The following is a 16,464-nucleotide window of genomic DNA, read 5'->3' on the forward strand; positions in this document are numbered from 1 at the left end:
CGAAAGAAATTTTAAAGACAGAAATATGATAAAGCTATTGAGGGAGGGTGTGCCGGGACTGTTCGTTTTTATGCCGATTGCCGAATGTCTAACGATGTTTAGGTTCATACCGTACGATGCGTCTTCTAGTACACATTGCCAATACACTGGAGGAATGTCTCAGAATATTACATGACCGAACTTGAAATCGCACTGCATCTACAGAACAATTTCACAAACAATAAAGATGAAACAAAACCAGAAGTTGTCCATCAGATCATGTACGAACAAATGGGAAACAGAGACTACGATTGTTTCGAATTGGATCGGGAGGATCACGAGCATTATTTGTTCCGAAAAGTGGCTTACGCTTACTTCGGTCCTCCCAAGGACGAAACAAACATGTACGATGAAACCCAAACAAGCACCGTAAATGATATGATCAAGGTGATTAAGAAACAGTGTCTTAAGTACACAAATAACCCTAAACTGGTCGTATTCGCTTGTATCTACAATATAACCACACCACTACCAAGAGAGAAATTGGAAAAGTGCAAGAAGGATGAGGATTATAATCCGTTCACGGATTTTAATGCAAAACCGATATTTGTAGTACCCAAGTGCGCTGATGTCGACAATGCGTGCGTACTTTCATTGACACCGACTTAAGGGTATATAACAACTGGGAGTCATATTTAGAAGAAAACAAACTCGGTAATTGTCTGTGCGTTACTCCAAAAGACGGACGTTATCAAGGAGACTGCTGGAACCGGGTAATACTGGAGTATAATCCGTCGCCGGCTTGCGGTCTTGGTATTCAAGTTTTGAATACCATCGATATTGCAGCTATGGCTGTTGGTGTAGCTGCTGGCGTGGGAGGCCTAGTTGCATTGATTCCGGCCGTAGTTGTTGCAGCACCCATACTCGTGCCGATATCCATTGTTTCTGGTACTGCAGTTTCTGTCTACACATTGTTTCGCAGTGGACACAGTTTATATGACAGACTTACCCATGAGCAGGTAAAATTATTATTTGATACTAATGACACAGAAAAACTTATTTGTTTTTAGACGATGAGTGTGATGGACAGTGAAGCACGCGGAGCTTACTTAAACATAGCGGCAGGGGCATTAGGCTTCGCAGGGTCAGGTGCACGGTTCGCGCTTACCAGTTTTATTAGCAGAGGGGGCACTGTCGGTTTTGTAAGTACCACTAGTTTTAATTATTTTTCTATACATTGGATTTATATGGGATTATGCAGGCAATCCGAGGTGCAGTTGATGGTTTGACTGGAGCGAATGTTTTAATGAGTGGTGCAGCCATCAGTAATTCCACCTACGAAGTGTATAACCAATGGCAATCCAATAATGAAATCGGTTATTTGACGTGGATCCAATTATCTTCATCAATTCTTTTCTTCGGTCACTCCGTGTATAATTTGCAATCGGCTGGTACCATTATTACGGAGACTCAGCAGCAAACTTTGGAAGATATTAGTACCTCATTGCGCAGTAATCGACACAGGAAAACTTTTAATAAGATTACAAAGGAAACGGTGGCGATTCATGGCGATCAACAGGGTAAAGGTAAAGTCATCACATACATCAAAAATTTGGGAAGTTCACGTGATGATGTGCTCGCTAATCTGACCAAGAATAACAAGATGTTGAATCAGAAAGGTATTCGGTACTTTGTTGACCAAGGCAATGTTCAATTCAATAACATCAAAGTTGACATCAGTAGCCTAGGAAAAGGACCTAGGCACCAACAAAGCGCCAATCGCGTAAATTTATCCATGAATGGTGATTGTATCTCCATCAGCGCTTCTCAAAAATATTGTGTTATTGCATTGAATTTGTTCGAAACTATTCCAAAGGTATATCAAATCATACAGGAGGCTGATTCTATGAAAACTGCGTTTAGGTCGCTGTTTGGATTATTTAGCAATTATGTAGTAGAGAAGTTAATTATTTTAGTACCCTCAATGTTGGGATTGACATGGCTGAACCTAAGCTTATTGCAACTATATCCCAAGGCTCAATTGCCTTACAAAGTGCTTAAACTTATTATAGGTTTCTTTAGTAAAATGGCAGAAGATAGAATGAAAGCAGAAGGTATAGATTCATTACATTGGGGATACAAACTTACACAATATATAGAACGGGCTATTACCATCGCCACATTGAGAATGGTCGACATCATACGAGAATTGGCTGAATATATTAATAACTATATATTTGACACAATTTTATCCTTAGCTTATAACATATCTTCAGATAGATTGGCTACCGAAAGTCAGCAAAGCACCGCTACCGAAAGTCAGCAAAGCACCGTCAATCGCCTCAAGTGCACAGTATGTTCAGGTTGCTTTTACAAACAATAATACGATGCAATTTTCAAATTCATAATTTGATCTGAATCAGGGTAAATAAACACCATTTGGTGGAAGAAAAACGTCCGTAATCATAATAACAAAACGTATATTTTAATAAGAATCAGGGCGGAAAGACTACGGTCTTTAGCCCTTTGGTCCTACATGGACTAATAAAAATTGTTAAAAGGTTTAAATAAATACTTTATTTTTTTATATATTTTTAAGAATGTGTATATTGCACTCAAGTATATTATTAGTAATTAGTTATCACATGCTGTTAATCGTGTATTGCTGGAAAGATAAATACTTACGTACTTATCATTAACAAAAATTAAATATCACTACGATTATAATATTTATTTATTTATTTATAAATATAAAAAAACAAAATTTAAAACTTCGAGAACATGTTGCTGTGCGTAACTTTAGATATAAAAGATTATTATTACTATTCAAGAATCGACACGTTCTACGAAGGATTCATTGTTTTGGGTGATGAGGTTACAGCGGTTTTCGGTACTTGATGGTGCGATGCGATATGGCAGTTATAGACATCTCTGTTGATCGATTGAAATTGACAAGATCGGCAGGAGAATAACACTTCCAACTCGAGCCCCGGGTGCTTGGTTTTGACGTGAACCTTGTAAGCACTGCTTTGGATGCATTGGTAGTCGCACTGGCTACATTTGTAAGGTTTCTCGTTCGAGTGCCGTAGCTTGTGCCTCCTCAATGAGTTATGGTCTGTCGTCGAGTAGTCACAAATATCGCATGTAAAAGGTTTTTCACCTGCAAAAAAAAAAAGTTAACTTATTTCGGTATTTTCTTTCAATGTATTTTTATACCTGTGTGCTGTCTAATATGCATTTTTAATGCGCTCTTCGTGGCGCTTTTGTATCCGCAATAGCTACAAAGAAAGGGCTTCAATTTTTTATGAACGACATCAATATGCATTCGCAGTTGCTGGCGATTACTGAACAGCTTCGAGCAGTCCGTGCATTGAAACTTCGGCGATGCGATCTGCTTGTGGGTGTCTTTGTGGTTTCGCAGTTGCTTCGCGTTTTTGAATGACTTTTCGCAGAGGTCACATTTAAAGTTCTTCGACGTGCCATGAGTGAGCTTGTGCGTATTGTTCAGTTTGCTCAAGCTATATGTTCTATAATCGCACTCGTCGCAACAATGCAGCTCCATATCAATGTTATGTTGTCGCCATAGGTGACCAGTCAGGAATTTCCATATGGAGAATAGCTCGTTACATTCAGGGCACTCGTACACAGTGCCTTTATGACACTGCTTGTGATATTGTAGCTTCTCCAGACTCTGGAGAGTAACTTTACAGTTCACCTCGCTACATTTATTTGCCAATATCACTTTCAACTTGGATTTTTCCGACTTTGGTTTAATAATCACTCCGGTTTGGATTAAATCGGGCATTGTCGAAGCAGATTCATTTTCTTCCACAATTTGTGTCTTAACATTCTTATGAGAAAAATCTTTCGCCTCTTTTATCTCCACTGGTCTATCCACAATTCCAATCTGCTTTGAAATTAATATTTTATGTTCGATAGCATATATGATCTTAGACACGTCATTTGGGTCATCAATGTAATGGTCATATTTCAAATGCGCGTCTATTGCTAATTTGTGTTGAAAAGTATTGGGACAAACTGGACATTGTAGATTCTGCTCATTTTTCTTTTTTGTATTATCTTTGTGGTCAATGCTCTTATGCTCTATCATACGCGACTCGTCCAAACAAACAAATAAGCATGCATCGCATATTATTAAGTGTAGGTTCTTCAAATCGTCCAATGTTAAGAGTATTGAATTTACCTGTGACTCTCCTATGAAAGGCAAGCACTCCTACAAATAATCATAGGCAACTTTAGTAACTGGTTGTGAGATTATAAAAAATAATTAACTTACACTTACTATGGGAAATGCTTGATTTGGCTGGATTCCCGACCATAATTGATTAGAGGTCACAGGTACTTCGTCCACAGACTTCATTGTTTTGGAAACACTGATTTTTTGGTTTTTCAATTATTCCATTTATATTAATCATTGGTTATTAATTAATCTCTACATATATTTATGTTAAAGTGCTTGATTGCTGTAATACACTTTCTATTATTCGCGTACATAGTTCAAAATCATCCATACATATTTTGAGGTTATTTTTACTATTGCGATTTAATTGGTTCATTTAGCAATTATAGGGTAATTAATAAAAATCGAGTATATCTTACAGTTGGATTCAAGGATTCGCATACACATATCTGAAATATTCTACTGAAACGACAAGAGACAGAGTGCACCCAATTGGAGGCTACAGGAGGTACATTGACACCAAAATTATTTTTTTATAAACCTTTTCACAAATTACATCAAAATTTAAATTAACTAATTAATGGAATTTATTTAAAAGTCTATTTTATTAAAATAATAACGAACGATTTCCAGATTATTAATAATAAGCAAGTAGAACGTGTTGCCTAATTATATTTGTTTTATAATCTAGAACAGGCGTCGCCAAATATTTTTGACCTTCGACCCCGTTTAACTATAACGTATTTGAAAAAGTAAGAGTCAAATAATCGTTTGAAATTGAATAATCGTCACATATTTACCATGTAGACAAATCTGTAAGGCACAGTATTTAAAATAGATAATTGTTTTTTAGTAAATAATTTACCTACAGGCCCTAATTATCCTTTGTCCGCCACTAGTAAGTACCATTTCATATTTAGAATCTCGTTAGTTTAAAAAAAATCATGGTAGTGGTCCGGAATTAAAAATTTTCAGTCTAGTGAGGTCAAACAGGTTGGCGACCGCTGGTCTAGACAATAAACTCTCTTACAATTGCTTGAAATCTAATATAAATTAGTAGTAATCTATTGGTAAACAAGTCAAGAGCGTTAACGTTATCTACACATTAGATAATGTTCAGTGCCGAGTTGCTAATTATGGTTTCGTGAATAGTTATTCAATTAGTCAAGATGCAGGAACAAGATATCCTGGTTGAAATCCCGAACGAGGATTTACCCAATCTACGAGATTTGTATTCTAAACAGCTACCTTTTGCAACACACGTGTATAGTTTCCTGAACACGGCAATGAAATGGATGAAAGTTAGTCCAGAAAAATCATATATCAAGATTTTCTCTCCCAATGGAGATTGGAGAAGTGATGGCACATTCGTTGCTCTATTGCAGGTACGTTGGTTTTGGTATGTCAAAAGAATCATCAACGACGATATTTGATTGCTTGTGTTTCAGTGGTCATGTTATGATCTCTTTGTTTTTACATTGGAGGAGACATGTGAACGCCTCGAGCACGCGCTTATGACTACGCAAAGAATAGACTGGTCACAGGTGATTCTTTTCTACGCCGTGCACCAAAACCACACGGATACAGTTTATAAAGTTTTGGAAAAGCTTGAACTAAAAGTGGAGCACAGTACTAAGACAGATTTTTGGTGGATGCCCAAAGAACAAGCTTCGCAATTGACTGTCGCGTGAGACCGAAGGCCACATAATCTTTGCACATACAAATATATTTACTTTGGCTTTATTGTAGATGTCCTGAGAACTTTGAGATTAAAATACTGAAGCCGGAACACGCCGAAATTATAAACGAGATCTGGCCTCATAGATATCCTGGCTCGGTGAACTATCTGCGGACGTTCATTGAAATGAATGGTGGCCATGGTGTTTTCACCAAAACAGATGGAAAACTTGTCTCTTGGGTTCTTAAAAACCAAATGGGCACTCTCGGCATCCTTCAAACAATAGATGCGTACAAGCGTATGGGCTTGGGAAGCGCCGTAACTAAATCCCTTAGCAGAGAAATCGCTCTCGAGGGACACAATCCACTTGGTACGGTCCTTGTCGAAAACACCGCATCACAGGCAATGTTCCGAAACATCGGATTCTCGCCTAGTGATTGGTGCCAGTACATAGTAGTAGAACATGATTAATGTCGTTATTATTGTTATTTTAATAACAGCTTAAAATAATTAATAAATATATAATTCGCTATACTTTACTGCTGTCTTTGATAAACTGCTATAAAATCTTTAGTAGTTTTCACCTCCTGGAAGCTAAGCAGATTCCAGCGACTATATATACCAAAATCTGGCTTGAATGGTTCTGGATCTGTATGAGTTCCTCTCCCTTCACCAGGTCCTATTATCACTATCAGACATCCTTCGTACCGATCCACATATTCCTTAAAGGCTTGCCCGTCGTTAAAATAGCAAAACAGCAAAGCAAAATTTGGATTCAGAACTGGGTTAGGCTCCTCCGCCGTCGGGTATAGATGTGGAATGAATTTGGGATTACTGTATTTGCTGATCCACCATTCTTCGTTTACTTCGATACCGAACACCTTAAATCCTACAAACGAAAGGACGAGCAGTAAAGAAAATCGCATGCTTCTAAGTGATTCGACCACAACCAGTGGCTTCCTGAAGAATCCACTCCAATAGTCCGCAACCGCAACCGATTGAAATCATGCCGGATAGATTGGACTCACACAAAGTCCGTCGAATAAATTCGACATTCTCGAGACTGGGCCATACCCAGAGCAATCGAAGTGCGGCCTCGTTGTTGGAGTGTTCATTCAACAACACGATCGACCTCCAATCTTTAGCCCTGTATAAGTCCACGACCGCATCGATGAAACTGTTCTCCGCTTCCATAACCATTTCGCGTCGAAATCGCACAATATACTCGTCGACTGTTCAAATAGGACGGACGGCATTGAACAGGAACAAATTTAAAAAATGCTATTTATAAAATCAAAGCCGCGACCGCCAATAGGTCTCGAAGATAACAAATATACTTGGCACTCGCTACATAATTAGTTTTCTGTTAAAACGTATTCATTTAATTACATAAGTCGGACACAAATTCCTCTATTTCGTTCTCTACAACTATTAGGATAACTTCATCTGTTAATTTCTATATAACATTTATTCTAAGGATGTTACTAAACTAAACGATTCTCAGTAAAATCGATTATATAAATCTAACAATTCTAATTTTAGATGTTAGTTGAAGGGTTTCTAGAAGCGATGAAACAAGAGTAAATAACTTATTTATTATAATAATTTCAAATAATTTACGTAATTCGGATTAAGATTATTTGTAACATGTCTTGAATAATATTATTTGTCCAAGAATCACATGACAAAATAAATCAAACATTAATTAATAGTTTTAAATTAAACTACCTATATGTTAATTACTAAAATTCCAACAGCAACAAAAAATATATTTAGAGATCATTAATAATTTCATTAACAATACTTTTCAAAGAAATTTTAAAAATTCTACAAAAAATTTACATAATAGTGATAATTTAAATTTGCTCCAAAGAATGTTACTAACTTATAGAATTAATATAAAAAAAATAATTGTCTTTGATTAATTTACGAAGTGGTAAATGGAATTTATGAATGTTAGCAGAAAAACGTGAAAGGTTACAACAGTGGTAGGCGTCAGATTAGTAGAAGGAAAGGTAATTAGTGATATATGTTTATATGGCAGTGGTGGAGGTTGTGCAAGAAGCGCGCGATTTAGTAAAAGTAATTGCGTGATTTCTTGATTTGTTTACGTATGGTATTTATTTTCGGCGATGAAGGCCTTCGAGATGAAAGTAAAGGCCTTTGTATTATCAAAAAGGTAAAATAGCGTGGCGTTGGTGACGACACGGCACGAAAATCGGTGCAAGAAAGAAAGAAATGAGAGTATTATCCTCAAGTAGGCGCCTTGTACATTTTTATTGCTTAGTTAGTTATTGACCCAGATTATTTAGCGCAGAAAAAGAGCCGATATGAGACAAAATCAATTCATTTTTTCTTGGTTCATTCGCGCATCGGCTTCATCAACAAGATGTTCAGAGATCTAGCGGTGATACTTACTGGTAAGACTTCAAAGGTACTTTGTTGAGGTGTGTTAGAACCTAGTCGTTTTGCGGTTAAAGGGTTCGTGCTACTGGTCAGAGCTGGTCACTACATCATCCCTGGAGCTATGCCCTACGATGCATACCATGACTTGCATCTGCCCCACAACCCGCCGCTTTATCCAACGTTCGCACGGGTTCCGAAGACCTCCTTTACATGCGATGGACGTATCTCCGGATATTACGCGGACGTCGAGGCCGCCTGTCAGGTAAAAAATAATTAAGTAATAATCACGATAATATCAATTGCAATTATAATTCTCCAAGGCGTACCACCGATGCGAGCATAACCACCAGGCGTCGTTTCTATGCACCAACGGCACACTCTTCAACGAGCAATTCCAAGTTTGCGATCAATTCTACAATGTTCGTTGCGGCTCGAAGTACATCGATTTGTAATCATAAAATGTAAATAAATAAATCCAGTAATCGTGTCCTTCAGTCAGTAGTTTCGTCTGCATTTACTAAAATATCATATTGTCTCTAAGCTGAGATGAAACTAACATTTACTTGCATTGCTAGTCAGGGTGGAGTAGGTTTAAATCTCAGAAAGCAAAACACAGCATCATTAAAGCGAATCCGATCCGTTCGTATTTATTCATGATAACAGCAGCCACCCCGAATTTGACTGCTGACCTAAGTACTCTTGGACTCCAAAAAATTACGATGAATCGCAACCAAGCCGGTGACACTCTTCTCCTCTGCTCGGTGAGACCCCAACTGTTCACAGAACATTCCTTCAACAGACAGTTCTTGTTTTGATGTTCTGCGAGCGGTAGGTATCGTTTCGTATGTATAAAACCATGTTCATCGAAATAGAACCCGTAAACTGCACCACCCATAGTTTCAAGACACCAAAACTTATACACCTGATTAGGTTATGAAAGCCGTCAAAATACGCAGCTGTCACTTGTTGTAAAATGCATATTTGTACTATAGGAAAATAATGCACCTGTAATAATATAAATTTAATGCTTACTATGTGAACATTATTTCATACTATTAAATAAACTATTTGTCTTAACGTCAATATTCCTTGATATAATCACAAAACCATAACAAATAAATATGTATACCAAGATGATACAATACTTGTTTCATTGCGTAAGTGTAGAGATTGTGTAATTTTAAAATTGTGCAAATTGCAAAAATTTATTTAGGATTTATTGAAAGTCTTAAATTTTAACAAAAAAAAAAACATTTAATAGGATTCAAATACAGCTTTTGTCTATTTTTAGAAATTACAAAATTGTTACAAAGATAATCGCAGTGGCGGGAAGACGTAAAATTTAAAGAAAAAAATGTAATAAAAACGTATAAGTTTGTTTGAATTAATGTGAATACTGACGACACATTTACAAAATCAAAAATGACTATTGTTCTATAAGGAATGGCTCATGTAGAAAAGTAATACAATAAGTAGCAATAATTAATTAACAAATTTTATAGATTTAATAAAAAAAATAATCATAAAAAATTATACTTAATACAACCAAAAAGTTTGATTCTGCTTTTTTTTTTCTTTAAATTTTTAATTATAATCTCACAGTAAGTAGATTTGACCAACACATTTAAAGGGACTAAGTCTTTTTTGTTTTTTTTTAAACCTTAGTATAGTCTTTGTACAAAATCTCGTTTACGTTCTCATTTTAGATACACTTTAATAAAATTTCTTCGCTTGGCTTTCTTTATTGTCCCTATAACACGAAATGACCATTGTTAATATATATACACATATATATATAATTTATGCACTGTTTTACCTGTAAATATTGTATCCTAGGAGAATGACCAAGTGTATGGTAATAGTGACCAAGAACATCGTTACTGAAACTCCACCACTGGTTGACGGACAAACAACGTCTCGTCTCTCATTCAGCTTCTGCATAACTTGACCGTAGTTCTGTTTCACGTGGTTGATACCATCGCGCATTTCTGACATGATGGACTGAGTATCGTAGCCAACGGATTGTACCTGGGCCGTAGGTGCTTTTGCTTGATTGTTGATGATAGTATCTGTGCGTGTCTTCAATTCTAGAATAAACTGCCTAATTTCTCTTGTGGCAGCCACAATTTGATTCTGATTGTTGAACATGGCATCGACTTCATGCCTCCGGATAGTATCTACGTATCCGCCTGGGGCTGGGGCTTGTCCTCCAACTTGAGCTGGTGGTGGAGGAGCCTGCCCTCCATTTTGCGAAACCAAACTGAGTGTCCTCTCTTGGCGACCTACTACCTCGTCAAGTTTTCTATGCAGTTCTCTTAAGACATCAAACATCTGAGACTGTCCTTGGAAGATTTGTCTCAGTTCCCTTTGATTATCAGATTCAAACCAATCATCAATGTTTTGTTCCTTGACCTCATTAGGATGCTCTTTCCTATACTCTTCTTTTTGCAGCTCTAATTTCTTTTGATACTCTTGATATTCCTGATTCAACTTTTGAGAATCTTCTGCAAGACCATTACGTTTAATTGTGCTTGTTAAGTTTCGTAAACTCACCTTGTTGTTGTATTGGTTGCTGAGCATTTGCATGCAAGCTGCTGGTGAGGAAGTGAAGAACGTCGTGATCATCGGCCAAACCACCGGTTGCTGCCGATACTCCAAAATAGCCATTTTTGGGTAATATCACATTTTCTGCACGGAAACAAAGCTCGTAATCCTGTTCATTGCTAGTCATGCCATTGTGAAATAGAAGAGTCAAAACATTGTTATAGTACTCAATGCGAGCCCTGGTCGGGAACGGCTTGTTACGGAAGTCTCTTAAACAACCAGCTGTCAATTGGGTGGTTCCATCATTCTGGTGATCGAACTCCTTAGATCCATCATTCAATACAGCCATAATATATGGGTTATTGTGCTTGTTATCATTGTCAAATGAGTCAAAGAAAATACCCAGACCAACCCATTTATCAGATGATCCAAATACTTCTCCATCATAAGATCCTTTAGTTTGTGTATACCAAAAGGCCTAATAAATTGATAATTAAAATAAATTAATTATATATATATGAAATTTATTATCCATGCAAAACTTACAAGACCATCAGCACCAATTCTTCCTCGACCAGTGACTCTAAATGAAACATCAACATCCCAGCTTTCAAAATTAATGGGATTCTTTGTCCAAATAGCTCCTTTCTGACTTCTCAATGAAGGTGCAATACGAACATTCTCAGAGCTTGCAATAGCATCTTAAAAAGAGAGCAATAATTTAATGTTACAAACATAATTACAACTCAAATCATACTTTTTTGACCATATTAGAATTTTTTAAAGAACAAACATCGACTTAGAAAAATAAGTATTTCAAATTTATATCATTTTCATTCATGGAATTCCATCTGTTCTTATTAGAACATCATATTTTTTTCTTGCTTTGGACGTGTCAGAAATTAATGACGTGTATGTTAAAACCGAACTACGTCTACAGCTTTCTCTTTCGAACAAACTATGGATCAGAGAGAGAAGACCGAATTAGGTCGGGTCGAAGATTGTGTCAAAGATTCGACTACGTGTACGGTTGACATTTAGGATTTTAACTTACTGCCACCGTATTCCCAGAAGGGTACCGATCCATCCTTTTGTGCCAAGTACGGCGGTTTGAACGAATATTGATACTCAAAACGTTTATGCACCAAATTTGCACTCACAACACTTATCGCGCAAAGGAATATTGTCCATTTTGAAATAATATTACAACCTTCCATCTTCAATTCAAACTTCACGCTACTTCCATTCACAGGTGTTACCAACTCAATGAATGAAATAGTGAGAACATAAAATGTATTCCCCCTAATATCAAACGTACCAACCTTGTAGACATTCGATTAAGTGTTGCCAAAATTGAAGTTTTCTTTAATGACAGATTTTCATTTTCAAACTACTCTCCCATGAAATGAATCGGAAAATAAAAATTAAAAGTGTAAATCGTTATTATTTATTATTACTTAAATAAAATATATACTTCCATTATATTTTGTTGAATTGAACAATGTAAAAAAAAATATCTTAACGTCTATCAGTTTTGCCATTACCGCGTTTGCCGGAGAACAAATGCTTGGGTTTCTTTGTGCCGATGAACCTGTCGGCTTCTCCCTTAAGACCCATGCGACCGACTTTCTTAGCAATTGCCCTGTGAGCAATTTGGGCTAACTTATTCTTCATTGCTACATCCTTAATACCCATTTCATTACGTGGCGTTCTTGAAACAGCTCTGTTCTTGTTCTTATTCTCGGTAACGTCCACTTCCATCCTGGATCTCTTCGCTACCGGTCCCAAAGACCTGCTTCTTCCCTTTGTCCTGGTGAAGTGTGCATCTTCGGTTCCATTCATATCAACGCCCAACTCAGACATTTCTTTACGCAATTTGTTAATATTCCTACCACGTACCTTGGCCGTACTTGTGCGTGGCATGACTGGTTTCTTACAGTGCTTTTGGACCATTGCCTCACTCTTCAGAATGGCCTTCTTGTTTCTTATTTGTTCGGCGAGTGCCTTAATTTCCTTCATTGTAGCATCCAATTCTATCTTCGGCACAACATACATACCAGTTTCTTCTCTGATCGATTCTTCGCGCTCAAGCTCTTCCAATCTCTCGAACAGCTCTGGATCAATATAATCCGCAACATTATGACCTTCAATAAACTCTGGTATAACATCATATCTTTCTTCCTCTGGGATATCTGTGTAGTGCTTATTCAAATCCAGAATATAATCATCGCCTTCCTCAAGTTCGATATCACGCTCCAATTTCCTTTTCTTTTTATCACCGGCTTCTGCTCTTTTCTTCATTACCGATTCTGGTATAGATGGGGCCCTGACAACATTATCTCTAGGTTTAGGGACAGCCACATGTAATCTGTTCAAAATGCCATCTACTTTCTTTGACCTCATTTTCTGGTCCACCCTGAAGCTAAGCAATTTCTCGCAGGCTCTCATTTTAACATCCATTACACCTAAATCTGTTACAGTCGACATTTCTAAAACATCCAATTCGGGATCGGCTTCGATTTCAGCCAAAGTCGCTCTGCGTTCTGGACTTAATTCGTCCAGTGAAACAATATCCACTTTATTTGCTACAAGTAGCAGAGGTTTATTTGCAAAGAGCGGTTTAATTGATTCGAACAATCTTACTTGTTCATCAATTGTGTGGCCACATTGCTCAGAAAGGTCCATGAAATATAAGACGCATGCTCTAAGATGAGCTAAAGCTGTAACGGCCTGCATTTCAATGACGTTACGATCTTCCAAAGAATGATCCAAGATTCCAGGTGTATCAATGACTTGCCAACGTAGATACTTGTAGTCTGTGTGTCCAACATATAATGATTTTGTGGTGAAGGCATACGGCTGGACTTCAACATCAGCCCTGGTAACTTTGTTAATGAAAGACGATTTGCCAACATTAGGGAATCCGCAAATGATGATTGTTCTTGTATATGGATCAATTGAGGGCAAACGCGCTAAATGCTGCCTTACTTGTTCTAAATATGTTAAATTTGAAGCCTGTCGTTTCATGATAGTAGCCATACGTCCAAGAGCAGCAGTTTTCAATTGTTTGCATCTGTACAATGAATCTCCATATTTCAATAGGCGTACATAGTCCTTTGCAACACTAAAATTGAGAATAAAAAATGTTAATACCAAGGTCAATAGTTTTAGTAAATACTATTATATTATAAGACATTAGAACTAGATTATAATTAATATTTCTCTCTTAAATGCATAGTGAAGTATAAAATAATTGTAAAAAAAGAAGGTACTAACTTGTCAATCAAATGTCTAGCAGTGTTCAGTTGTCCCAAAGCCAATTTGTAATGATCTTTGTCATACAAAACATTCATCAGGTCGGCATAAAATGGATGAACATCATCCAACTTGGGGAACTCTGACAAGATCTGAGTGAGACGATCATGGAAATTTTGTTGGGTGTACTTGATCTTCCTCAAGTAGAAGCTGCGGATCCTGGAGATCTTGTATTGCTTGTGGACAACGGTCGGAGTTTTACGTTGCGTTTTCGATAATATAATATCGATGAAGTCCTGTTGGCGAAGTTAGGTTATGTTTACAAATAATCATTGATTGGCTTTAATCGCACTTACCTTTGCAGTCGGTATGACCGCTATCTTTTTAAAATTGTACATAGACATGATGGTCTGTTCTTTTACACTGAGAATCAACTAAAACTGAAGAAAAACAAACAAATTCCACCGCACGTGTCAGAACTGAACACGAGGGGAACGAAAGTGAACGAGAACCAATGGAAGCAATGGGAATGCGTATGCAAGTTAGAAACATGCGCTCTACCATATCCACATATTGCGTATTATTTTATTATAATTATATCTGAAATATTTATTAAAATTAATATTTATAATTACTTATATTTCCGTGTTTTTGTAGTTTTGTCTTTATCTTTATATAATATATAATTATATTTTTATAGTTGTATGGTAAATTGGTTGCCTATATTAAATTGCAAAATAACACAAGGTAGCAGTAAAATTTTCGTTTCATCTTTCGCACGTTTTTGGTCGGTGGCAATTACAAAACCGAAAACCGAAATATCGTCAATCAAATTCCCGACGTTTGAAATTCCGACAACTACAATCCCGACTATATTAAAATCCCGACAACCATAATTCCGACTGTATCAAAATCTCGACTATAACTAAAACATTTAAAAATGCTATTGTAAAATTTTTTGATATTGACGGGATTTTGATACAGTCGGGATTATGTGTTGATCGAGATTTTGATATAATCGGAATTTTTGAACGTCGGGATTTCGATACAGTCGGGATTTCAATAGATGGTCTTTTGGTTGCCGGGCTTGCAATATAGACCTGTTTTTTGGTGATCGTTGTATCAGATTAACAAACATTAAATAACTATCCAAAATTTTATTTTAACATAATCTTAACTTAAAGCTTTGCTTACATGTCATTCCTTTCATTTATAGTTAAATAACTGGCCTGAAGCGCATAGAAAATAATCAATATAAAAGTACAGTTACTCGTATAGTGTACTCGTAAAGTGAAACATATTCAAAAATTCACATAATATTATGTAGCAAGCACGCAATCCGGGACTTCTCTTCTCATCGTCACTCGTTAAGCGAGTCATTTTTCTTACAATTAATCTTGTTCGTTAAACGAGGTTCCACTGTATATTAATTTATTATAGTCATAAACTTATTTAATGAACATTTAAGACTATAATTAATATGCTAGTATAAATTGCACAAATAATGAACAATTTTTTTTTCAGGATTTTTGGTCATTTTTTGTTTTATGTAAAGAAAGGAAAATTAGTGAATAATTCTTGTCGTGTCCAGATTTTTGATTGAACTGGTCTGGTCACCGAATATAGGAATTATATATACTGCCAAACTATACACTTTCCAACTGACAAACATTTCATTATATTAACTAACTGTTTATATTTAGTATGCTTTCATGGATCTTTGTTATCAAATTCCAGGAACGTTCTGAAATTTGATCACACCAGACGAATTTTATCAAATAAAAATTAGTGACGATGAATTTAACCATGTAACAAATTATTTTAAACTGTTACCGTCTCACATTTAACACAAAACTATTAAAAGGAATTTGATTTTGACAAAAGTATTTTACTTGAGTTTACGTTAGGCTCTGCAAACAAAGCGTATAAATCAGCGGTCGGGGTAAATTACCCAAAATGGGGAGAAATGATTTTTTTTTTGGGTAATAGGGAAATTTTTCTAATTTCATCTTACGAAACTCAGAGAGCGGTTCTCTGACTACTTTTCAGATCTTGATGTACAAACTGTGAATTGGATTGTAGATCCTTTTAAATGTGAAATTACCAACATATCAGAAGAACCTCCAGGTTTGACAGAGGCAATTCTTGAACTTCGATTCAATATTGAAGCACGTATTCAATTTGAGACCAAAGCAAATCTGTCGTCTTTTTTGTTGTCAAAGTTGCAGCATTTCAAAATTGCACATGAGGAGGCAGTAAAAAAATTGCTGCTATTTGCAACAATTTACCTTTGTGAACAAGGCTTCTCCACTCTAATGAACATAAAAACGAAAAACATAAATCGATTAAACGCCGAAGACTGTATTAAAATTGCTCTTACATCAAAAAGTCCCAATTTTAA

General features: G+C 36.4%; 7 protein-coding genes across 10 annotated transcripts; 3 read left to right on the plus strand and 4 right to left on the minus strand.

The window, feature by feature from the left end:
* The first annotated feature begins 7 nt into the window (after positions 1-7).
* LOC108559587 lies at positions 8-2,411 on the plus strand. Its single transcript, XM_017916921.1, has 4 exons — positions 8-998; positions 1,050-1,181; positions 1,241-2,332; positions 2,403-2,411. Exons 1-4 carry the CDS (start codon positions 828-830, stop codon positions 2,409-2,411), a joined length of 1,404 nt encoding a protein of 467 aa, XP_017772410.1. The 5' UTR covers positions 8-827.
* Positions 2,412-2,768: 357 nt separating this feature from the next.
* LOC108559607 (zinc finger protein 62-like) lies at positions 2,769-4,391 on the minus strand. 2 transcript variants are annotated; one of them, XM_017916948.1, is made up of 3 exons: positions 4,283-4,391; positions 3,196-4,213; positions 2,769-3,139 (listed from the first exon to the last, which is right to left on the minus strand). In XM_017916948.1, exons 1-3 carry the CDS (start codon positions 4,358-4,360, stop codon positions 2,823-2,825), a joined length of 1,413 nt encoding a protein of 470 aa, XP_017772437.1. In that variant the 5' UTR covers positions 4,361-4,391; the 3' UTR covers positions 2,769-2,822. The 2 variants fall into 2 exon arrangements, with proteins under 2 accessions (XP_017772437.1, XP_017772429.1); XM_017916940.1 differs by having other exon boundaries at positions 4,277-4,391.
* Positions 4,392-4,609: 218 nt separating this feature from the next.
* On the plus strand, positions 4,610-6,392 carry LOC108559622. The gene is made up of 4 exons (XM_017916959.1): positions 4,610-4,688; positions 5,333-5,565; positions 5,629-5,867; positions 5,930-6,392. Exons 2-4 carry the CDS (start codon positions 5,350-5,352, stop codon positions 6,327-6,329), a joined length of 855 nt encoding a protein of 284 aa, XP_017772448.1. The 5' UTR covers positions 4,610-4,688; positions 5,333-5,349; the 3' UTR covers positions 6,330-6,392.
* LOC108559633 lies at positions 6,296-8,350 on the minus strand. Of its 3 annotated transcripts, XM_017916979.1 has the most exons (3): positions 6,809-7,421; positions 6,443-6,747; positions 6,296-6,358 (listed from the first exon to the last, which is right to left on the minus strand). In XM_017916979.1, the coding sequence occupies exons 1-3, from the start codon at positions 7,056-7,058 to the stop codon at positions 6,344-6,346; spliced, it is 570 nt and encodes a 189-aa protein (XP_017772468.1). In that variant the 5' UTR covers positions 7,059-7,421; the 3' UTR covers positions 6,296-6,343. The 3 variants fall into 3 exon arrangements, 2 of the variants coding, with proteins under 2 accessions (XP_017772468.1, XP_017772459.1); XM_017916970.1 differs by lacking the exon at positions 6,296-6,358 and having other exon boundaries at positions 6,375-6,747; positions 6,809-7,419; XR_001890942.1 differs by lacking the exons at positions 6,296-6,358; positions 6,809-7,421 and adding an exon at positions 8,277-8,350 and having other exon boundaries at positions 6,660-6,747.
* Positions 8,351-8,365: 15 nt separating this feature from the next.
* LOC108559646 lies at positions 8,366-8,924 on the plus strand. Its single transcript, XM_017916997.1, has 2 exons — positions 8,366-8,526; positions 8,585-8,924. The coding sequence occupies exons 1-2, from the start codon at positions 8,386-8,388 to the stop codon at positions 8,714-8,716; spliced, it is 273 nt and encodes a 90-aa protein (XP_017772486.1). The 5' UTR covers positions 8,366-8,385; the 3' UTR covers positions 8,717-8,924.
* A 692-nt stretch (positions 8,925-9,616) lies between these two features.
* LOC108559665 (protein ERGIC-53) lies at positions 9,617-12,083 on the minus strand. Its single transcript, XM_017917019.1, has 5 exons — positions 11,863-12,083; positions 11,355-11,509; positions 10,818-11,286; positions 10,081-10,768; positions 9,617-10,014 (listed from the first exon to the last, which is right to left on the minus strand). The coding sequence occupies exons 1-5, from the start codon at positions 12,023-12,025 to the stop codon at positions 9,978-9,980; spliced, it is 1,512 nt and encodes a 503-aa protein (XP_017772508.1). The 5' UTR covers positions 12,026-12,083; the 3' UTR covers positions 9,617-9,977.
* A 203-nt stretch (positions 12,084-12,286) lies between these two features.
* On the minus strand, positions 12,287-14,595 carry LOC108559654 (nucleolar GTP-binding protein 1). The gene is made up of 3 exons (XM_017917007.1): positions 14,420-14,595; positions 14,085-14,359; positions 12,287-13,932 (listed from the first exon to the last, which is right to left on the minus strand). The coding sequence occupies exons 1-3, from the start codon at positions 14,465-14,467 to the stop codon at positions 12,327-12,329; spliced, it is 1,929 nt and encodes a 642-aa protein (XP_017772496.1). The 5' UTR covers positions 14,468-14,595; the 3' UTR covers positions 12,287-12,326.
* Between the last annotated feature and the right edge of the window lie 1,869 nt (positions 14,596-16,464).

The sequence above is a fragment of the Nicrophorus vespilloides genome, unplaced genomic scaffold (assembly GCF_001412225.1).
Source record: "Nicrophorus vespilloides isolate i.1.1-1 unplaced genomic scaffold, Nicve_v1.0, whole genome shotgun sequence".
NCBI classification, from domain to species: domain Eukaryota; kingdom Metazoa; phylum Arthropoda; class Insecta; order Coleoptera; family Silphidae; genus Nicrophorus; species Nicrophorus vespilloides.

Bases quoted from the DNA above. Each gene is read 5' to 3' on its own strand.
- LOC108559654 (XM_017917007.1), bottom strand. From the start codon at position 14,467: ATGTCTATGTACAATTTTAAAAAGATAGCGGTCATACCGACTGCAAAG. The intron at 14,360-14,419 runs GTAAGTGCGATT...CTTCGCCAACAG, and splicing joins CGGTCATACCGACTGCAAAG to GACTTCATCGATATTATATT. The intron at 13,933-14,084 runs GTTAGTACCTTC...TCTCAATTTTAG, and splicing joins GCTAGACATTTGATTGACAA to TGTTGCAAAGGACTATGTAC.
- LOC108559633 (XM_017916970.1), bottom strand. From the start codon at position 7,058: ATGGTTATGGAAGCGGAGAACAGTTTCATCGATGCGGTCGTGGACTTA. The intron at 6,748-6,808 runs GTTGTGGTCGAA...TTTCGTTTGTAG, and splicing joins GATTCTTCAGGAAGCCACTG to GATTTAAGGTGTTCGGTATC.
- LOC108559665 (XM_017917019.1), bottom strand. From the start codon at position 12,025: ATGGAAGGTTGTAATATTATTTCAAAATGGACAATATTCCTTTGCGCG. The intron at 10,769-10,817 runs GTGAGTTTACGA...ATGGTCTTGCAG, and splicing joins GCAACCAATACAACAACAAG to AAGATTCTCAAAAGTTGAAT. The intron at 10,015-10,080 runs GTAAAACAGTGC...TTCGTGTTATAG, and splicing joins CTAGGATACAATATTTACAG to GGACAATAAAGAAAGCCAAG.
- LOC108559607 (XM_017916940.1), bottom strand. From the start codon at position 4,360: ATGAAGTCTGTGGACGAAGTACCTGTGACCTCTAATCAATTATGGTCG. The intron at 4,214-4,276 runs GTAAGTTAATTA...GATTATTTGTAG, and splicing joins AAGCATTTCCCATAGTAAGT to GAGTGCTTGCCTTTCATAGG. The intron at 3,140-3,195 runs GTATAAAAATAC...TTTTTTTTGCAG, and splicing joins GCATATTAGACAGCACACAG to GTGAAAAACCTTTTACATGC.
- LOC108559646 (XM_017916997.1), top strand. From the start codon at position 8,386: ATGCCCTACGATGCATACCATGACTTGCATCTGCCCCACAACCCGCCG. The intron at 8,527-8,584 runs GTAAAAAATAAT...TAATTCTCCAAG, and splicing joins ACGTCGAGGCCGCCTGTCAG to GCGTACCACCGATGCGAGCA.
- LOC108559622 (XM_017916959.1), top strand. From the start codon at position 5,350: ATGCAGGAACAAGATATCCTGGTTGAAATCCCGAACGAGGATTTACCC. The intron at 5,566-5,628 runs GTACGTTGGTTT...CTTGTGTTTCAG, and splicing joins CATTCGTTGCTCTATTGCAG to TGGTCATGTTATGATCTCTT. The intron at 5,868-5,929 runs GTGAGACCGAAG...GCTTTATTGTAG, and splicing joins GCTTCGCAATTGACTGTCGC to ATGTCCTGAGAACTTTGAGA.
- LOC108559587 (XM_017916921.1), top strand. From the start codon at position 828: ATGGCTGTTGGTGTAGCTGCTGGCGTGGGAGGCCTAGTTGCATTGATT. The intron at 999-1,049 runs GTAAAATTATTA...ATTTGTTTTTAG, and splicing joins ACAGACTTACCCATGAGCAG to ACGATGAGTGTGATGGACAG. The intron at 1,182-1,240 runs GTAAGTACCACT...GGGATTATGCAG, and splicing joins GAGGGGGCACTGTCGGTTTT to GCAATCCGAGGTGCAGTTGA.